At 42.4% G+C, this 18,630-nt stretch overlaps 1 protein-coding gene across 6 annotated transcripts; it reads right to left on the reverse strand.

Moving 5' to 3' along the window:
• Nucleotides 1-512: 512 nt before the first annotated feature.
• On the reverse strand, nt 513-18,319 carry si:zfos-943e10.1 (GRAM domain-containing protein 2B). Of its 6 annotated transcripts, none has more exons than XM_053430378.1 (13): nt 18,111-18,319; nt 7,516-7,689; nt 6,254-6,317; nt 5,936-6,008; nt 5,742-5,845; nt 5,552-5,650; nt 5,332-5,403; nt 4,952-5,020; nt 4,637-4,733; nt 4,436-4,525; nt 4,067-4,172; nt 3,452-3,559; nt 513-2,755 (listed from the first exon to the last, which is right to left on the reverse strand). In XM_053430378.1, exons 1-13 carry the CDS (start codon nt 18,200-18,202, stop codon nt 2,737-2,739), a joined length of 1,167 nt encoding a protein of 388 aa, XP_053286353.1. In that variant the 5' UTR covers nt 18,203-18,319; the 3' UTR covers nt 513-2,736. The 6 variants fall into 6 exon arrangements, with proteins under 6 accessions (XP_053286353.1, XP_053286352.1, XP_053286355.1 ...); XM_053430377.1 differs by having other exon boundaries at nt 7,516-7,692; nt 18,111-18,303; XM_053430380.1 differs by lacking the exon at nt 18,111-18,319 and adding an exon at nt 11,280-11,542.
• Between the last annotated feature and the right edge of the window lie 311 nt (nt 18,320-18,630).

Here is an 18,630-nt window from a genome sequence, read left to right on the forward strand (position 1 = left end):
ATTGTAACGTTACTTGGATGATGAAAGGTTGGCAGTGGCACTTTCGTCAGAATTAACCTTATACATCATGGTCTATGAGAGTAGCATGTTTCACTGTGTACATTCTCCACTAGATGGTGCTGTTCAGTCACATAAGAGATAAAACACACTGGTGGTAGATGAGAGTTCACCTCCTCTCATCAGCTCAGAAAACAAAAGGCTTTTGGAATAAGAGGCAAAATATTTTAAGAAATCTTCAGTATGTTAACTTTGCTTTTATAGAGGTGATAACACTGTCAATTTAATTAGAAATTTAAATATGTAGAGTTTGGTCTACTTGAGTCAATGTAAAATTTTCCACCCAGTCATAACTACTCTGTGCTCATCGGCCCTTAAATCAGTAAATGCATCATCACTATTTCCTCAAAACGGAACAAACCCTGACTGACTGTTATGACTCATGCTTTTTTGTCACTCGAAAAACTTCTGTTGATCAACTTTCGTAGGAAAAGAATAAAAAAGGTCAAACACAGTTTATTATTTACTCTGCAACATTTGATTTATTTTCAACAATAACAAAGTCGTCTCACAGAGATTACTTTGAATTTCACAATGCAAATAAATATATATAGGACCATAGTAGAATTAAGGACATTAACAACTGATACAAAATTATTTACAACACTTTGAATAGTGCAAAACTACACAAGAACTGCTCTCAATGAAATTCTTGCATTGAGCCCATGAGAACAGTGGATGTGCGCTGCCCCCTGGTGGGCAAATATAAGAACTGACAGCACTGTATGTGGCATGTTGACAAAACCTTAGCGAATCATTATGAATGAGACTCTTGTGAAACAAGGTGTAAGAAAAGTACACCCGCCTGCCACCCCTGGTCAAAAGGAGTGATGTAAAATCTTTGAGATGTGGTGAAGATATGCACTTTTAGGTCAGTTGAAAAGGGGGAACAAGAAAAAGCATTTTAAGAAGCCCAACACACAATTAGTCAAGTCAAATCTCAAATCAAATAAAGTGTCTTTTCTTAAAAAGAGACGTTTGAGAAACCACCACAGCGCCTTCGGAGTGTGAGCCACATCATGAGCACCGCACATTGAAATGGCAAAAGGAGGAGATGACAACCTAAAACCACACGGCAGGTAGTGCCCACCACCCCTGAGTGAAAACTATTTAAAAAAGGTCTTAGCACCGTCAGACACCACAGAACGCCAGCGTTGCCATTTCTTCTTATCCCCCACAAGCCATCATGGACAGTGACAGGCACAACACATACATTTATTTTTTTTATAAAGTGCGCTCGCTCGCTTGAGCCGTTACTTTCACTCACGTTGGTTCGTTTCTTTTTCCTTCTTCTTGCACAATTTAATCCCCAAATACATCAAGCTCCATTTAAAAACGACAGTTAAATTACATTTTGCCATGCATAATCATTTGTTGCATATTGAAATTTCTTTTTCGGGACCACTCGTTTTTTTGCTGATGAAAACTTGGACCTTGCAGCAGGTGCGGTTGTAAATCCTCCTCTCGGTGCCGAGAGCGAGAACGTACCAACACTTTCAGTCAAGTGTCGATATTAAAGACACATGCATGAACATCAGAAATAAATTATTGGTGCTACTATAAATAATCTGAAAATTCTAGAATGGCCACTTGGTCCTCAAGAGGCCTGTCCGAAAGAGGTTTGTACTTGAACACAACATGGTTACCGAGTCATGGCAGACAGGACATGAACAGACATCTTCACGTCTACCTTTTAAAAGACCACAGTCGTAGAAAAGTCGTACACAAAAAACACATCGTTGCATCTGAGACGACCTCCTCGTGGCCTGTTGGCCGAAATATTTGTGCATTGATGATGCATTCGTCCAGTAGAGACTGGAGAAAAGAATTACCTCTCAGCATTGATCACTAAATACATTTAAATCATGCCAACGATGAGGAAAGTAATACTGCAATCATTGCTGATTGGTGAAAGAGAGAGAGGGGAAGACCATCAGGAGAGAACCCAGCCTCTGCAGGTTGACCCCAATTAGAAATGTCTGTTTCTAACATTTCAACCCACAGCTGATTAAGAGCCAGTCGAAGAGAAGTACCCAATTCCAAACAGAGAGACAGCTTTGTTATACTGATGACAGATGGAAAGTTAAATACGATAATAAGAAACAGAAAGTCAAGTCATCTCTGTGCACTCATGCAATAGATGTGCACTGTGTGCATCTTTGGCTACGCATAGCACTATGGCTCCTCAGCGGAGGTGCAAAACTAAGGGCTACAACAGGCTAATGCTGACTGGTATAGCCCTGTTCAGACTGCATGCTCAAGGTGAAGATACCTATGAAGGACAATGAGCTACACAAGTTCCCAGATGTGAAACAGTTTCTGTCAGGAGAGTTCCCCTCAAACTTGGCTAGTGTGGCACCATGCTAAATTAAAAACCAGCTTTGGTTTGATTGACAGACACGCTGCAGCCAGGCAGTGTGTGTATGCGTTTGGTTCGGTGGGACTCAAGTCGCTGCACGTCCTTTTGTGTTTACTGCAGCAGGAGCCAGTTTAGCCCTTCAAGTTGACAAGTCGCCTTGGGAATTGCACAGGTCGGCCACTCTGCCTCGAGCCAGCAGGGCAGGCCGTGTTGGAAGCATAGTGCGAGTACATTGGAGTTCTCCCGCTGGGTTCTGCTGGGGAAAGGCCAAAGTGTCCTCCAGTCATAAGTCAACCAATCTCTCCTTCAGTCGCTGAGTGTTATGTGTCTTGACGGGACCTGTAGGAGGAGCAGAGAGAAACAGGTCAGAACTAAATACACGCCTAACTAAACTCTGGTAGATTAATTACGTGGCAGCGAGGCTACACCTTTTACAGGAATTCAATATGCCCCATTTCCTTGAAGGACAACACAGCCAAACATGCAACAGAGCAAACAGCAGAGTGAAAGGAATATTCATTTGAAGCCGACAGCTGAGATCTGCTCCCCCCCCCCCCTCCCTCCCTCGTGCAGGGCTCTAAGGATAAGCTGCATGGATCAGTGGATGAATTTGATAACTGCATTCTGCAGATACATTTAACACATAGAACAGTAATTTATGCAACTTTGTAGCTCCCCTATTAAAGCAAAACCTCTTAAACTCCTTGAAACTGCAGCATGTATGTGCATGTCGTTTCCTCTTGTGTTGATGGTAAGCAAACTAGAAGTGTCATTGCAACATCCTGTTCCTCAAGCCACTTAAATGCATGTGTCATGGTAACTGACGAATGGGTTAATTTTCTTTTGAACTCTTTTGAACACAGGGGCACAAATACAGCAGACTTCCTTGTACTTGTTCCATGGCATGGTGTAGCTGTGAGGCAGCATTGCTTTGTAATGTCTTTGGCAGGCTTCTTAAGTGAGGCGTTTTATGTAAGACTGTGTGCAGAGCAGTAAAGAATGAAGAGATGGAAATCAGAGGAGATGAAGTCTTACCTGCTCTGTAAAGTGAACTCCGGCAGCGCCCCGAGAGAAGTCAGCTGTTCCTCCAGAGCCACGATACGCAAACCGATGTAGCCTGAGGACAGCAGCAGCAGCACAACCCTGCAGCACATGACAATTCACCTTTAGCTCAATTCTCATTTCCAGGGAGACAGAAGTGAATACGCTCAGTTTATAGCAGGTGTGGAAAACCAACAATAGCTGATGAACACCTGGTTATATGGTTCTTTTACTGGCAGCTAACACTGCATGTTAAACCACATCAATGAACTGCGCTGCCAATAAAGTTTACAGTTTACTGCCCTCAGTCTAGAGGCCTTATCGAAAGTAGACCAAAAAGCCTTTGTCTAAATTTAACTGGTTGAAAATACAATCGGCAACCTTGGATTTGTTTTATGCAACGAGACCGAACTAGATCACCTTGTTCGTAACCACCAGGACAGGTTTGTGAAATACCTTTCCTTCAAGGAGTGTGACTTTGAGAGTGAGAGGCCGATTTAGATTAGCACATAGGAAGACAAGGCACCGGATTAAAGGAAGAAAAAGGGGAAGAACAGATGAGCGAGAGAGGAAAAGCAAATAATAAGGGGTCAAAGAGGTGCTACTCACAAAATCAAGTAAATGAAGAGTAGAGTGTTGAGGGTGCTGGCCTCTCTCTGAACCAGCAGGGACTTGGCCTTTTCTGTCATAGTCCAAACCCATGATCCACCTGAACCTGGAAAAATAAATGTAAATGTAAATATAGCAGGAATATCAAGGCTGCAAGAAGTTAATGTTTTTATTGAGAGATCAAACACATGCTACATTATAAGTGTTTAAATACTTTAAATGGTTTGTTTATCTGCTCTACCATCCACTTCACTGAGTCTGTAAGTTTTAAAAGATATAGCTGGAAACAAATGTCAACTCGCAACCCTGTGTACTGCGAGCACGCGTGTGTGTGTGTCTGTGTATGTGTATGTGTGTGAGAGTGGTTACCTGACACTGACAGCTCCTCTGAAGACGAGCTATCACTCTGCTGCATGTGCATGCTCCTGAATGCAGAGCCATTTCCATTAGGCACGGCCTCTGTAGAAGAACAAAGACACAACAAAGCAAAGTGTCAAGGCTTCATTTATTACTTGGTGCTGAACACGCACATGAGCTGTGAAGGAATGACATTTGGTGTGGACCCCTTACCTGTGTATGGTTTACACAGAGGCTGGTCAGGTAAAGACTGAGACACTGAACCATCAAACTGGTCGAAGCCATCATCCAGACTTGACAGACTGGAGTTCTGTACAGAGACACAAAAACACACAACGTCAAAGACAGTTTTTTTAAAACAATCATATTTCTGGTCACAAGTGGCTATTCCCTTAATTTAGATCTATATAAAATTACATTATATGGGCTCAAATATATATTTGTTGGGTAACTATTTCCCTTTGCGCTCCCACAGCAACTCTATGAAGTTATTTTCTAATTTTGTAAAAAGTAGAAGAGGCCTCTTACCACAAGTTTGCTCTTATCAAAGCTGGTCTCAGCTGAGGAGAAGATGGGGCTACTATTTGTGCTACCGTCCTGTAACAAAGAAAATTACTTAGATCCTGTGTGTCAACCATTACAATTCACAAGAATGTTAAATAACATGTTATCTTTAGTTCTGATAACATATCATCTACATACTCTTAAACACTTCCATTGCGATTTCTGAACTAGAGATTATCATGAGAATGGTCAGTCTAAGCTTGGAATCTGAAATGATGTACCCTATGCTTATCATTTTATAATCTGACTGTAAATGTAGGTTTTAATCTGAGGATTTACCACATATTCTGAACTTGTTGAATATATTAGGATCATGTGAGCAGCATTTGAACAGAGACACTCACCTCTATCTGAGGACAGACTGATCGCAGCAGCTGGTAACATGATTCTCTGTTCCGCAGCGACACGAACAAGTACTGAGCAATGAGAGAAATAAAATAAAGAATTTGAATATTAGCTGTCTGCTCTGCTGGTAAACTTGAGGCATTAAATCCAGTTAGTCTGAATTACTACAATCAAATGTCAATTACTGGCTGTTGGACACTGGAGGATAGAAAAACCTACCTTGTCTCTTTCGCTGGTGCGGATGGACAAGGCGTTGGGCACCAGTAAAGCTGTGTTCTGCTTCTTCACTATGTGAATGCAGGAAACTGGAATCACTACCTGCAAGTGGAGAGAAAAGATCGTGTTTAGAAACCAATCAAATCAAACTTCAGGTTAAAAGGAATGAAGGACAAAGCCTGAGGATGTTTACCTTTGTGTCCTTGAGTAAGACTGAAGAGTAGAAACAGGCATGGGTGTCTGTGATGTACAGTCGACCATGGTAGGGCACTTCCTTTTGCAGGGCACAGATGTATGCTGGGAAAAGAGGGGAGCACCAACAATTAGTTCCATGTGGATCGTTCATTGGATCCGTTCTTTTCTTCTCTTTCACTTTTCTTTACCTACCATGTATCAAGTCTTCATTCTCAGGAATGTGAGGAAACAACTTGTGGAATGTCTTGTTGTGCTTAATGAAACTCTGGAAAAGATGAAAGGTAAGAATATTTAATTTCAGAAAATTAAAGCAAAAGTCAGGACATTTGAAATAACGAGCAGGTCCTTCTTGGCTCAGGAGTAACTTTCCATAAAGTCCCTGCTCTACTTTGAGGCCGCCCACCCACACCCATTCACCAAACAACATAAACACTATGGTGTAATGTAGGTACCACCCCTGTCTGTAATCTAGTTCTTTAAACATCTAAATGAAAGTTAAGGTGGACTTACACTTTGTGTGCCCGTCCCTTCCGTCTTCTCGAAGCCTCTGTTGTCGACATCGAACGTCTGCGATCTGCAGGAGCACGAGACACAGCTGTCAGTTTACAGGCAGTGTTGGGTTTCAACAGAGGTGTGTTAATGTGAGACGTTACCCACACGACACGACTACACAACTCAGTGCAGTACATGATGTTCATTTTTAGCACTTTCATGTGGCAAAATATCACTTCCTCTGATTGGCCAAAAGGGTCAAAAGGAAATGGAAAGGTTTCACACAATGAATGAGTCAGTTTTATGTAGACAAACAACAACAATAAATGCTAATTCATGTTAGATTGAAAAAAATAAAATACAGATTGTCAATCCCGGTATAAATTTTTAAGGCATTCAGGTCAGCTCTACTTATGTGTAAATATTATGACACCAGAGCGACTACAGTAGAGCATCACAGAACATTTGTTCAAAGTGTAGTTAAAAAGTCAAAGTGTAGTTAAAAACAAACCTAAGCTTTGTTTGATTCATGATTAATTTCTATGATTTGCACCAAAACCATACATAGAAGTTACACAACTGTTTGTTTGTTGTTTGACTGAGACAAGAAGCTAACTGATCTCTTCAGCTCAGCATCTTTCCACAGATATTTGTGGTAGTGTGATGTCACAAGCATATCCTCCATTAGCCAGTCAATTTGTGTGTACATCTGTCTCCGACTGATTAATATCTGATAATAAAATTATTGAATGTAGTCAGTTTCTCTCAGACATCCTTGGCAGTTGTACTACTACAGTGAAGTGGAAGTGTGGACAATGCCTATTTTTTTAATATTCTTTACAAAAAATAGCTGGGTCTTCACAGCGTCACGTAACAAGCAGCAGGGGATGAAGACAACTCTTCACCCCAGCTAATATCACAGATCTGTACCACGCACTGAATCATACAATCATGTGAGAAAACCAGCAGGCTGCAACCGGCTGTGAAGTCATGTGTGTGTGTGACGACTGAACAGCAGCTGAGAGCCGAGTCGGGTCTTGTGATGCATGTTCAGAATAGCCTCCGAGAGTCTCCGCTACGTCATTTGTGAGATTTTATGCATTTTAAAAGTGAACCAAGTGGAAGTAGAGGAAACTGTCACACTATGTCTTGACCTTTAAATATATTGATGGATCTGTATTTTACAGAAAAGTGGGTCATCACGATGGTGGATTATTTTAACAGTAAAAACTGTTTTAAGTTTTTACCCAACGTACGTCAAACATTCCCATTGGTCCTACCTGACGGCTACTTGTCTGAGGAAGGTTTTGTGCTGTTTGTTGATCTCCATCTGGGCTGCCTCCAGGCTCAAGGCTTTCTTCGTCTCCATCTTCTTGATGCTGCCATTGCTCGAGCTACTTCTGCTTTTCTTCACTTTGTCTGGCAGCGCGCCACCGCTGCCGTCTACTGGGTAGCTACTGAACATGGAGAAAGAGAGAAAAGAGAAAAAACAACAGATAAAGCAACATGCTAAATGTGTTTTCTTATCGTACAATCCATTTATTTGCTTATGCAAAGATGTTACTGCAAGGAACTGATATAATAAGGCACAATTACACAAAGCTCCATCACTATGTGAATATAAAAAATACATAAAGTCCTTAACAGAGCACCTGAAAGTACAGTGAAACTCTTAACCAGTTTAGAAACCTAACATCAAGACACATAACCCACAGACGCTTCACAGCGAGCAAACAACTTGACCACAGCTCGAGAGCAAAGCTGAGCAGGAGACGGGGAGGAAATCAACATCATCTCAGAAATGTCACTTAATTTAAAATCAAGTTCAGTCTCTGCACAGTTGCCTGCAACAGTCTGCGCTTCCCTTTAAAATGTTCAACAGACTTAATATCACCTTTATTTCTACAAATTTGAAAAGGCTTAGGGTTGGCAAAAATCATTGTTGGGAAACATGAATTTATTGATTTATGTTGCATCACTCCTATGGCTGTGATAACTCCTCCATGATACTTTTACAAGCTGGTTAACACAGGCTGATACTCTCAAAACTGACCATAGTGTAAAAACCAAACTGTCTCATAAACGAGATTTACTACAGCCGATGTGATCTTCTAACGGCTGCGGCCTGTCCTTGACCGGGAAAATATAACACACAACCACAGATTCATCAAGAGAACACAGATTCAGCTCAATTCTACTGACACGCACCTACACCTGTAAATGATGTTAACGACAACACAGTACACACTGCGTGACACTGTTTGACAGAAGCCGCAATCTCAAGTCAATAACAACAACAAAGTAAAAATACTAAAGACAAACAATAACAAAGAGCATCTTACCTGGTCGTTTTAAATCGCTTAGATGAACGGAAACTCATATACCTACTGACCGTAGGCATTTCCTCCGTAGCGGGTAAAAAAAACACCCAAAGCTCCTTTTATCCTTTAAAATACAAACTGGTTTCAAGCCATGAAGGCTGAGGAGTTCAAAAGTAAACACTTAAGAAGATATAACATTCTAAATGTGTAGTCCAAGACGAATTTCAGTGCTGGTTAAAGTCAGAGTCCTTCTCAGCATTCTGCCTGAAAGAAAACTGTTGCTGTATGAATGTGCTGGTAAAGAGGAAGTCACTTTGTGTTGAGAATGGTGTGACACTCCGTAGTGAGTGACGTCAAACTTAACCACTCCCCCTGAGCCAAACAGGCATGAAAGGGACCAACGTGCACACGGTCTCCTACATACACACAAACACACAGCGGGAGCAGAGTGCAACTCAAGCACAGACACGTTTTGGAAAACAAGGCTCAACTCATCAAACCTTCCACTTATCCACGTATCAAAAATATCATCCTCATGAGATTTGTTCTAGTTAGGTCATGCAAGATCAGAGACTTTTTAAAGAACAGTTTTGTGTGTGGATTTGTATGTGTGTGTGTGTGTGTGTGTGTGTACGAGGAAGAAAGTAAAATACTTGTGAGGGGCTCAAACTCGCCCTTTGAGGCGTGGTTCATTATCCACGTCTACCTTCAGGCAATGATTCCAACCAAGGAAAGAGAAGAACACCACAATACAACCCTCAAAGTCTCTCCCTTACAGGAAGTCAGACATCAGTCATACTGATACCAAATAATAAATAAAACTAAGGCTCTTGGATAAAATATGAAAGAATTTGTGCTGTTTTTTTAAGCCCAGTCACTAACCCATATCTCACACCTGAACATTCCCCCTAACTTGACACATAAGTAATTGGGGTAAAGGTCAGAGAGGGAAGCACAAACATGAAATGGTGCCTGTAATTAGAGTGGAGGAACTTTTGAATGAGAGACACTTAACCTCTTGTCAGGACAAAAAAAGTAGCTTTTTGCAGTGGGATCTATGGTTTTAAGTGTCATCAAAACTCCAGTCCATATTAATGTTAAATAAAACACAATATTTTAGTTTTATTATATATCAGGAGACTCTTACTATAGACCTTTAAAATGTATTTCTGAAACCTAAATGCATAAAGGTAATGCACAGGTAGACTTTGTAGCCGGTAAGCTGCTGTGGTTATTTAAACTAAGGCAAAACACAGTGAGAGCAATTTCATAATCACAGCTCAACCGTTCACCATGTTTTTTTCCATGCTCACCTGACCCATTTCCAGAGCGTGGGGGGGGGGGAGGGAGGTGCTGAAAGGAGCAGGGCAATATAAGCATCATTTGAAGGCTGTGAACTGTTTGAGTTTCCCAACAACTTCCTGTCTTTACACAGGACTAACGGTAACCATTAACAAGATCACGTTGAGGCTGTTCCTGTAACACTGACGGCCGCTAGCGCTTCTCGGCTGTTCCAATAGGAAGTGCTCTCTTCTGCAAAAGTCAATCAAATCCTCAGGGTCCAAGGGCGGAAATGTTCCCACAGATAATACATTTTAATTTGTTTTTGCGATATCGTCACTGTAAAGTCCCGTCGCTGCTCTGGTGACAGGCCGAGGAAAAGTACCCTCAATAACGGCAAGTCTCAGTTTATGTAGGTGGGATTAGTCTGGTAGTCGCTGAATAAAAGCTCTGGTGTATAATGTATATATTGCAGAAGCTATGCGATATATTGTTACTGTCATTATAACCCTTTGGCAGAAAACCCACCCCACAATATTCATTTATCTAACAGTGAAACACGTGTTTGTTTGGAAACTGCGTATCGTGCTAAAATTATGCAGCCTGTCTTAGCTCAGAGAGTCTAGCTAATGGCCATTAAAAGTGCTCAAGGCCAAAGCCATTTAGACAAGTGCATGACATGATTTTTTACGATATAACCTATGAACTCAATAAAAGTGTTACATCTGCTTTACAGTTATAAAGTGGGAGGTTGCCAACCTGAAACGGGTGTTTAATGTGAGACAGTGTCCTTGACCGGCAACCTACTTCTTGATTGCACTATTATGACGTATGACCGCACAAAAATCTAGTGTTGGGACTAGTTTTACCACCACACCGCAGGTTTACTACAAGCATAAGCATATCAAATTCTATCCTGCAACCGATTAAGATGGATGCGCACAAGTTTATATTTATCTGGTCTCGCTCCAGAGAACAATTTGTCTCAGGGGACAGAATCTACAGCACAAAAAAATCAAGCTCACATGATGGCATGTTATGTGAAACAGATTACTGTAACATATTACACTTCATTCAATTTCTGTATCTGCATTTGTATAGTGTAGGCTTAGGGAGACTAGAAACAAAAATGTCTGACCGTTACTATGCTAGTGTGTTAATCCTGGATTTATAGAAGATGTATTGAGAAACCAAGAAATCTGTTCTGTTCAATAATGAAACATAACTATTTTAAAGCACAGATATTAGAGTGGAGGCCAGAAGTAAGGCAAAAATGTTTTACGAATGAATCATTCTTCCCAAAGGTTGGTAGGGAAAAGAAGACATGTAGCCATTGGTACTTTTAAATAAAGAGCAAACACAGTAGCCTATAGTTAGCGTTAGTCAAGTAAGCGTATCTGAGACAGTTCAGATCAGAGACTGTTTACATTTGCTCGACCTACCTTCCCAAATCCTCTGAGTGATTACAGTCGGCCACGAAACCTTGTTGGTTCAACAAGTCTTTCCCTCTCTCCATGACAAACACAAATTCCACTTCACGTCTTCCACAACGTCTGAGAGATTCCAGCCACCACTGATTGAGCCAGTTCAAGTTCTGCACTTAGACCTCGGTCATTCACAGGGTGGAAAGGTCTGTTTTACTGCAATGCTTTAAAGCGCCAGAAATAGAGAGCAAGGCAATGAGAGAGTGCAGAGAAAAAGAGCACTGAACAAAATCCCCAAATGCCCTCCCCAGCTTTGTCCTTTTTTGGGGCAGTCGGCCAGTGTGTTGTCCAGGAGACAGGAAACAATGGAAAGTAGGTGGTGGAAATGTGGGGGATGACAGAAACACTGCCAGGTCATTCTCAGTGTAAAAAGGGGTAACAACAGTCTTCAATAGATGGCTCTCAACAGCAACAACAGCGAGATGGTTTTAAAAGCAGTGTGATCTGTGTGACGTTAGTTAGCTCAATCTTTGTAGCAGATGAAAAACAGAGCCATTACACATAAGGAAAAATGTTTGATTAGGAGGGAGGAATATATATGTACGCTATTTCTACACCTAGGACAACACCAACCAGGAAACTCAATCACATGGTTCAAGTCCAACTGCACTTGTGACATCAGTCCTAATTTAGCCACCATATATCACGTCCTCACCTCTCCTGTCTTACCACCCCCTGTCAGGTTTTTAATGTATACCTCTTGGCATACAGCCCCGGGATGAGCAACGCAACTCAGCTGTGTTATAAATATGTTCATATAAAGAAACAGCACAGATTTGATCCTTGCTACAGCCATGTGGCCTCTCAGAGGTCTATAAACTAAAAGTGGAACTTCTGACCATTAAGGCAACACATTAGTCCTGGATCCAATAGAAGGTGTCAGTGTTGGACTGCAGGCTATCAATAATGCTGAAGGTTCAACGGAGCATTATGCTACCGTTTTATCCTTTAACACTGCCACTCTGCACCGTATAAAGAAATTTTCCTAAATCTACTATACAAAAATAAAGTGCTAACATATAGTTTACATGATTATGTTCATCAAGCAACAAAAAAACTGGAATATAGTCACTGAAGGCATTCAAGAGGCAAGAGTTTGTTCTAGAGGTTTTTCACTTAGCAAGTTAGATGTTACTGCACATTATTTAAACTGAATATATCTTCATCAGAATGATGGCAAGATGAAGAAAAGTAGCATACATATTCATCTTACATGATCAATTTTACTTTCATTACGTGTGTAGATACAGTAGGCGTTGTTCCGTCAGCAATTCTAAACCTGTTTGTCAATTTCCATTTTATCTACAGATAAGACTTGCACAACACTTATGAGGAGGTGCATGAGCACGTCTCTCCATATCTTTCATCCTTTAAAGACAGAGTATATTAATGCTTACAATTCTCTTCCCATCATTACTATGAACTTGTGGAGTATGACAAACTCAAAATGTGTTGCTGGCAGTTCAAAGTAGTCACCAGCCAATTAAACATTATATCTACACTGGGTTCATTTAAAGGTATTTCAGTTAACTGGAAATTAGCTTTGTTTGAGGTGGGGGCTGATTTTTGCAGCTAAGGACATTCCAGCTGACAAAGTATTCCCCAGGGTAAAGAGGGGAGTACACAAAATGAGAAAGATGATCCGAGGAAAGCCGTTCATCTCAGCCATTCGTCTGCTGGCCTGCAGCATTAGTATGTGTGTATAATGAAGCAGTCTTGTGTCAAAGCTTTTCCCACAGCGAACGAAACCGCAGTGACAAGACTATGCAACAAGTTTTACATTCCATGGAATCTCTGAGTTCCGCTGAAAACAGAACCTGATGACGTGAGAGCTCCATCTTCTGGAGAGCTATGGATAATTCTGCTTATGTAAACTGTTGATTCCCCATCGTCCAGTCAAAAGCTGTGTACTCTAAAAGGAGACGTAATGTCTGACAATGACGCTTTAGGACAATGTGCTACAGCAATAACCAGTTTCCCTCTTCAGAAGTTTTGGTTTGCTTTATGACGCCTGTTTGTAGGGCTGGGCGATATGGAAAAAAATGTTATCACGATATGTTTTTCCATATTGATTGATCTCGATTCTTATCACGATATGTAGTTTTTGCAGATGCTGCCAGTGTGAGGGGCATCCTGAAGCTTGAAGAAACAAGAGATTCACTGAAACTTTACAATAAAGTTTATTAACATTAAAAAAAATGAATATGCCTTCCAATAATGAGCACAAAATATTTTTGTGAAGGTCTTCATGCTTCCATTGATCAAGAGAGCATCAGGGCCCATAACTAGCAAAAGAAAATTCAGAGCAGCGCTCTTAGCTCATACAGTCTTATATGCTTAGTGCAAACTAAGTGACTGGTCCCTTTTCACTATATTTAGCATTTTTTGATTTTGTAAACAACTTAAAAAAAACAAGTAAACATGTGGGTCAGACCCTGTGACACATTCAAGTGCTAAACTGTGAGCTCGTACCTGGGGTCTAACACTTTGATCAGTTTCCTGAAGCCGTCCCTCTCCACTGTGCTCAGGGGCATCATATCTTTAGCTAAGCAATAAGTATTAGTGCTAGTTATATTTTTGCCCCGCTTCGATTGTTTTTAAAATGGGGCAATGGCTGCAAAACACGACTGGGTGGACTGTTGTTTTGCTAACAGAACAGAATTGCTCCCGTTAGCGATGCTAACGGGAGACGTAGTGGTCTTGCCGGTCTCTTTGTTTGGTGTCGTGCAAACTTGAGCCCGCAGAGTCAAACTCTCTGTGTAATCACTGGGATGGTGCCGTCTCAGGTGATTGAAAAGGTTTGTGGTGTTTCCCGTCCTGGCTGGTACCGACCCCCGGCATATTTTGCAGACCGGCTTCGTCTGCTGCTCGTCATTTATGCCGTATCCAAACCACGTCCACACACCTGACGTCGCGTTACCCTTTTTTTCGACAATGTCTTCGGTTTCGGGTGATGTAGTGATGTCGCTTTCACATTCGGCATTATTTTCGCTGTCCCCGACTTCAGTTTCACTCCATTTTTCTCCTTTTTCCAACTTCGTTCTCTCTTTTCTCTCTCTCGCAACTGCAGCTACTCTCACGATGGGAAGTGGGCGTGTCGTGTCCTACCTGCAGACGGCAGCCGGCAGACTCCGACACTGTTGTTGCGCTTACTTTTGCCACGTGAGATCAAATACATGTCACAAGGAGATAATCGAAATCAATCAAAATGTTATCGCGATCCCGAATCGAGATCGAAAAATCGCCCAGCCCTACCTGTTTGTTTAAAAGACAGCAATTAAATGTTTTTTTCTGGATAGGTCAAGGATGACGTCACTGTAGTAAAACAAATGTAAATAACTGTAACTCTCATTTGTGCATTCATTACACCCATAAAGAGCGTATCCACAGGTTTTTTCTGAATTAGCCTGTCTGATGATTTACTTCTTAATAAGTTATGTCACACACTATATTATAATATAACTATACTATTTGTTAAAATACTGATGTTGACTGGACAGGACAGAATATCTCATCCGAGTGCCTACAAAGACTTACAAACTCATATATTGACATGCTGAGCAGTTTGTACAAATGTCCCTCGGTAAGAAAGTGAACAGCTACAGGCGAAACTATGACAGCGTCTGTCTGCCTGCAATGACAGTACAGACTTTATGGACATATGGCTTTATTTTGTTTGCATTACTTTTTATTTTTTGTTGCCTGGCGAGAGTTATCAAATGAATATTAATGATTGCAGCTTAAACGGTTGATTTTCCCAATAGTCTACGTTCTTCATCATTTATATCAAATCTTCATACAACCACCTCCCCTCTTTTTTCCAAATGTTCAGATCTACACTGATCTCTTACAGGGCCTCTTAGGAATCCAACCGATGGAAACCCCGGATTGGCGACTGGGAATCTAAATTCTGAAGAGCTTCCAATAGAGCAGTCAGAACGAGCCAGGAGAAGAGCAAGTGGTCATGGCTGAAGAACATCTAGTCCGTGGCACCCTGCCATGACTTGGTCTGCAGTACAACTGTGTGTGACTGTGTGTGTGAGCCAAGTGGAACAGAGTGTGCCTTGTTGTATGTGTAACTGAAGAAGTGTGTGTCTGAGTGGGAAGTCATGTGTCCCTGTGCATGCAGCATCACCCTCCACTTCCTCTGTGCTAACTGGGCATGCACACAGAGAGGGTCTTTCTATTAGCCAACTCAGAAACCGGGCATGCTAGCAGGGGTAATGCCGTGGCGTGATGGTGGCTGGAAGATCCCACCTGACTTTAAAATTGTTAAAAAAGTGAAAGCTGGCTTCTCTACATAAAAAGTGCTCTCAAGTGTGCGAGGTGATTTCACAGATAACGTCCGGTCTATGTGATTGAGATATTACAGGTCTGGAAAAACAAGGGTTTGCCCCTTCGCTCATAAAATCTACTGCATTTCTTACGTGAAGAAAATGGATCACATGGATAACAAAAATAAAGGGTGTGTAATGCTGTTGTGAAGAGGGATTTTTTTGCAGCTTCCTATGATAATTTATCCTTGGCACAGTGATGTCAGGGCAGTATTCTGTCCCAAGGACTAGATTGATCTTAAATCAAGATTACTAATAAAAGGGCTGACTTGCCAAATCAATAGCCAGTGAAGCAACCTTCTGTCAGCAAGGCCTCACACCAAATATGATCCGGCTGTTCGAAGCTGAGCAGACAGCTGACGTTCTTTAACTCACACTTTTAGATGAGCACACTTTAAACCTCAAGTGTCTGAGAGGAATTCACCGGACTACTGTGAATTACAAAAGGTGAAAAGGCAGAGGTAGAAGGAGTTTTATTTTCCTGGCTCTGTGATAACAAGGCAGAGAAGTGGTCATTAGCATGAGCCCGGCAGAGGCAGCAGATGAGTTCATCCGTGACCAGCTGGTTAGTGTGCAACCTTTCATTTAGCAATAAACAGTACTGCAGATGTGGTTTTTCTCCTCCAGCTTGGGCTTTCCCTCTGCGTCTGCAGCACATCTCATAATTTAAACCTACACGGCCTACCCTGCCCACAGTGGGAAGCAAGGGCAGTCCTAGGAGCATCTTCCTGGAGCCAACAGGATGCTTGCAAAGCTGCCCCACCCGAACTATTCCAGGCTCCTCCATCTCAGCAAACTGTAACTAAACCAAGTCTTTCCCTACTTAAACAAAGCGATTCTACTGTAACTGTTTGCCTTGCAAAACAGTATGCAGAACAATTAATAATGAGCTAGCAGATGGGTGTACAGAGTAAAGTCTTACATTTCATTTATTTGTCTTTCACATCTTCATTATGGAGATTTCAGTATTTCAAAACTTGAGGTTAGAGGGTATGGAATGACTTCAGCGAGATGTTGCATATATGGCCAGACACTTGGCTCACGGAGACCCTGACACAGCCACACACAACCCTCCAGTGTGTGGCTGTTGTGGAAACAGATTATCAACTCGCATACCATACACACCATAGCTATGCTGATAACCAGGAGGCTACGTCTGATTGGCAGGGCTCCTGTAGTCCAGACGTGGCTATCTATGGGGGGGAAAGTGAGAGGCTGAGGGACGAGAACGAGGAATACCAACAGAGCGACACAGGAAGCATTTATATAACACCATGTAGCACCTGTGGTCTACTCAGTAGAGCTAAAAATAGAATTTCCGAGGAAGCACACACGTGCTTGGCCCATGTATGATCCAAAGTGTGCGGGATTGTATGTTTCTCTCAGGGTTACAGGGACTCCCTATGTGTGCATCCTTGGAAATGAGTGTGAGGATATGTGGTTGTGTGTAAATGTGTGTCTTCCAGAGGCGGGTCTGCCCTGGAGCTCAACTGGAGGAGATCACCCATGAGCACTAACATGGAGTCAAAAGGTAAAGGCAGGAGGGGGCAAAGGCAAGATTCAAAACCACCCTGATGTGAGCCATCTTTCTTTCAGAAACAACTCTCCCTCATGTAACGGTGTTTATTTACACTGCCACGCAACAGATCAGCCTGCTTCTACACAAAAACAACCGACACAACCCTACATCATGCAGGTCGAATGGGAGTCATTCATTGTGTTCTTGGAAGTGAGCTCAGTGGTGAAGCACACATGGGATTTACAAATGAATCCCTGCTGTCCTGTGTCAGAGGATCCTACTATTAAAGAACAGAATACACTGGCATGACAATCCGAACACATTGTAATAATAATAGAACCACATCGGGGGGGGGGGGCATGCTCATGCTAACAAGTCTTTACACAGTAGCACTGGAAACCACTGGATCGGTCTTGAGCTGCTCAGATCCACCCATTTTTATGCTAACCCCTAATGCTGAATGAACACTACAAACCGTGTCGCCTAATGTGCACAATTTTAGCAAAGATTATCCTGTTCGCAATAGTCGCGTTTGTGTATGTGTGTGTGTGTGTGTGTGTGTTTGTATTTAAACCCAAAGGGGCCAACAACGTTTGTTTTATTCTGTTTCGGTTCCAGTGTCTGTGCCACGCTAGCTGATGCTAACGTCCATTTAAATGCCAGCGTCTTGATTCAAGCTGGCCTCTTTTAGAGCTGTCCACACTCTGCCTAACAGAAAATGTCTTCATACTATGTCCATGTCGTTAAAAAGGATTATCGGCTCGTAAAACCAGATGCTTCACAGGAACAGGGTGTAACAGGGCGATAAGAAATAAACGCATCCCATCCGCTAGGCTGATGTCGGCAGAGGGACGCTAACCGTTAGCCTCCACCCTGCCGGGGGGAAGCCGGCAGTGACTCCCTACCGGGCCCCCTCGCCCCGATCGCCCCGCTCACCTCTCTCTCATGAAGTGCTTGAGTCGGAAGATGGCCTTCTCGTCGATCTTGCGGATGAAGGTTTTCAATCGCTCCCTCTTGTTCTCGAGCATCCTTCCTTCCGCCAGCGGTGCTCGGCTCGTGTCTAAACGACGCTCGTCCCTTGTTTTGGCTTCTGCGCTCTCCTCCTCTTCCTCTTCCTCCGCCTCTCCCTCCTCCTCCTCCTCGACTCATCCGCGGCTCATTAGGCAAATGAGGCCAAATCGGACCAAGTGGCAGAGCCAATCAGCGCCCGTGACCACCGGGGGAAAACGGTCATGTCAGACCGCTCGACCAATCGGAGCGGAGTAGTCGGCCCCGCTGCGACCGCCCATTACCAAATATGGTAGTTGAGGGGGGCGTCACCTTTCTCGAGAGCGAAACGGATGTGGCGTGTTGTTTAGGGGATTAGAATCAATAATCTACGTGTTAATTCAACATTTCACGTGTGAACAACGTCAGGAATCAACCTTGTGACTGAACAGCAGCGTCTAGTGGGCCT

Source organism: Pleuronectes platessa, chromosome 9, assembly GCF_947347685.1.
Source record: "Pleuronectes platessa chromosome 9, fPlePla1.1, whole genome shotgun sequence".
Taxonomy (NCBI): domain Eukaryota; kingdom Metazoa; phylum Chordata; class Actinopteri; order Pleuronectiformes; family Pleuronectidae; genus Pleuronectes; species Pleuronectes platessa.

Bases quoted from the DNA above. Each gene is read 5' to 3' on its own strand.
- si:zfos-943e10.1 (XM_053430377.1), bottom strand. From the start codon at position 18,202: ATGCTCGAGAACAAGAGGGAGCGATTGAAAACCTTCATCCGCAAGATC. The intron at 4,526-4,636 runs GTAAGGGGTCCA...GTTCTTCTACAG, and splicing joins TCTGTGTAAACCATACACAG to AGGCCGTGCCTAATGGAAAT. The intron at 4,173-4,435 runs GTAACCACTCTC...TTATTTTTCCAG, and splicing joins AGAGGAGCTGTCAGTGTCAG to GTTCAGGTGGATCATGGGTT.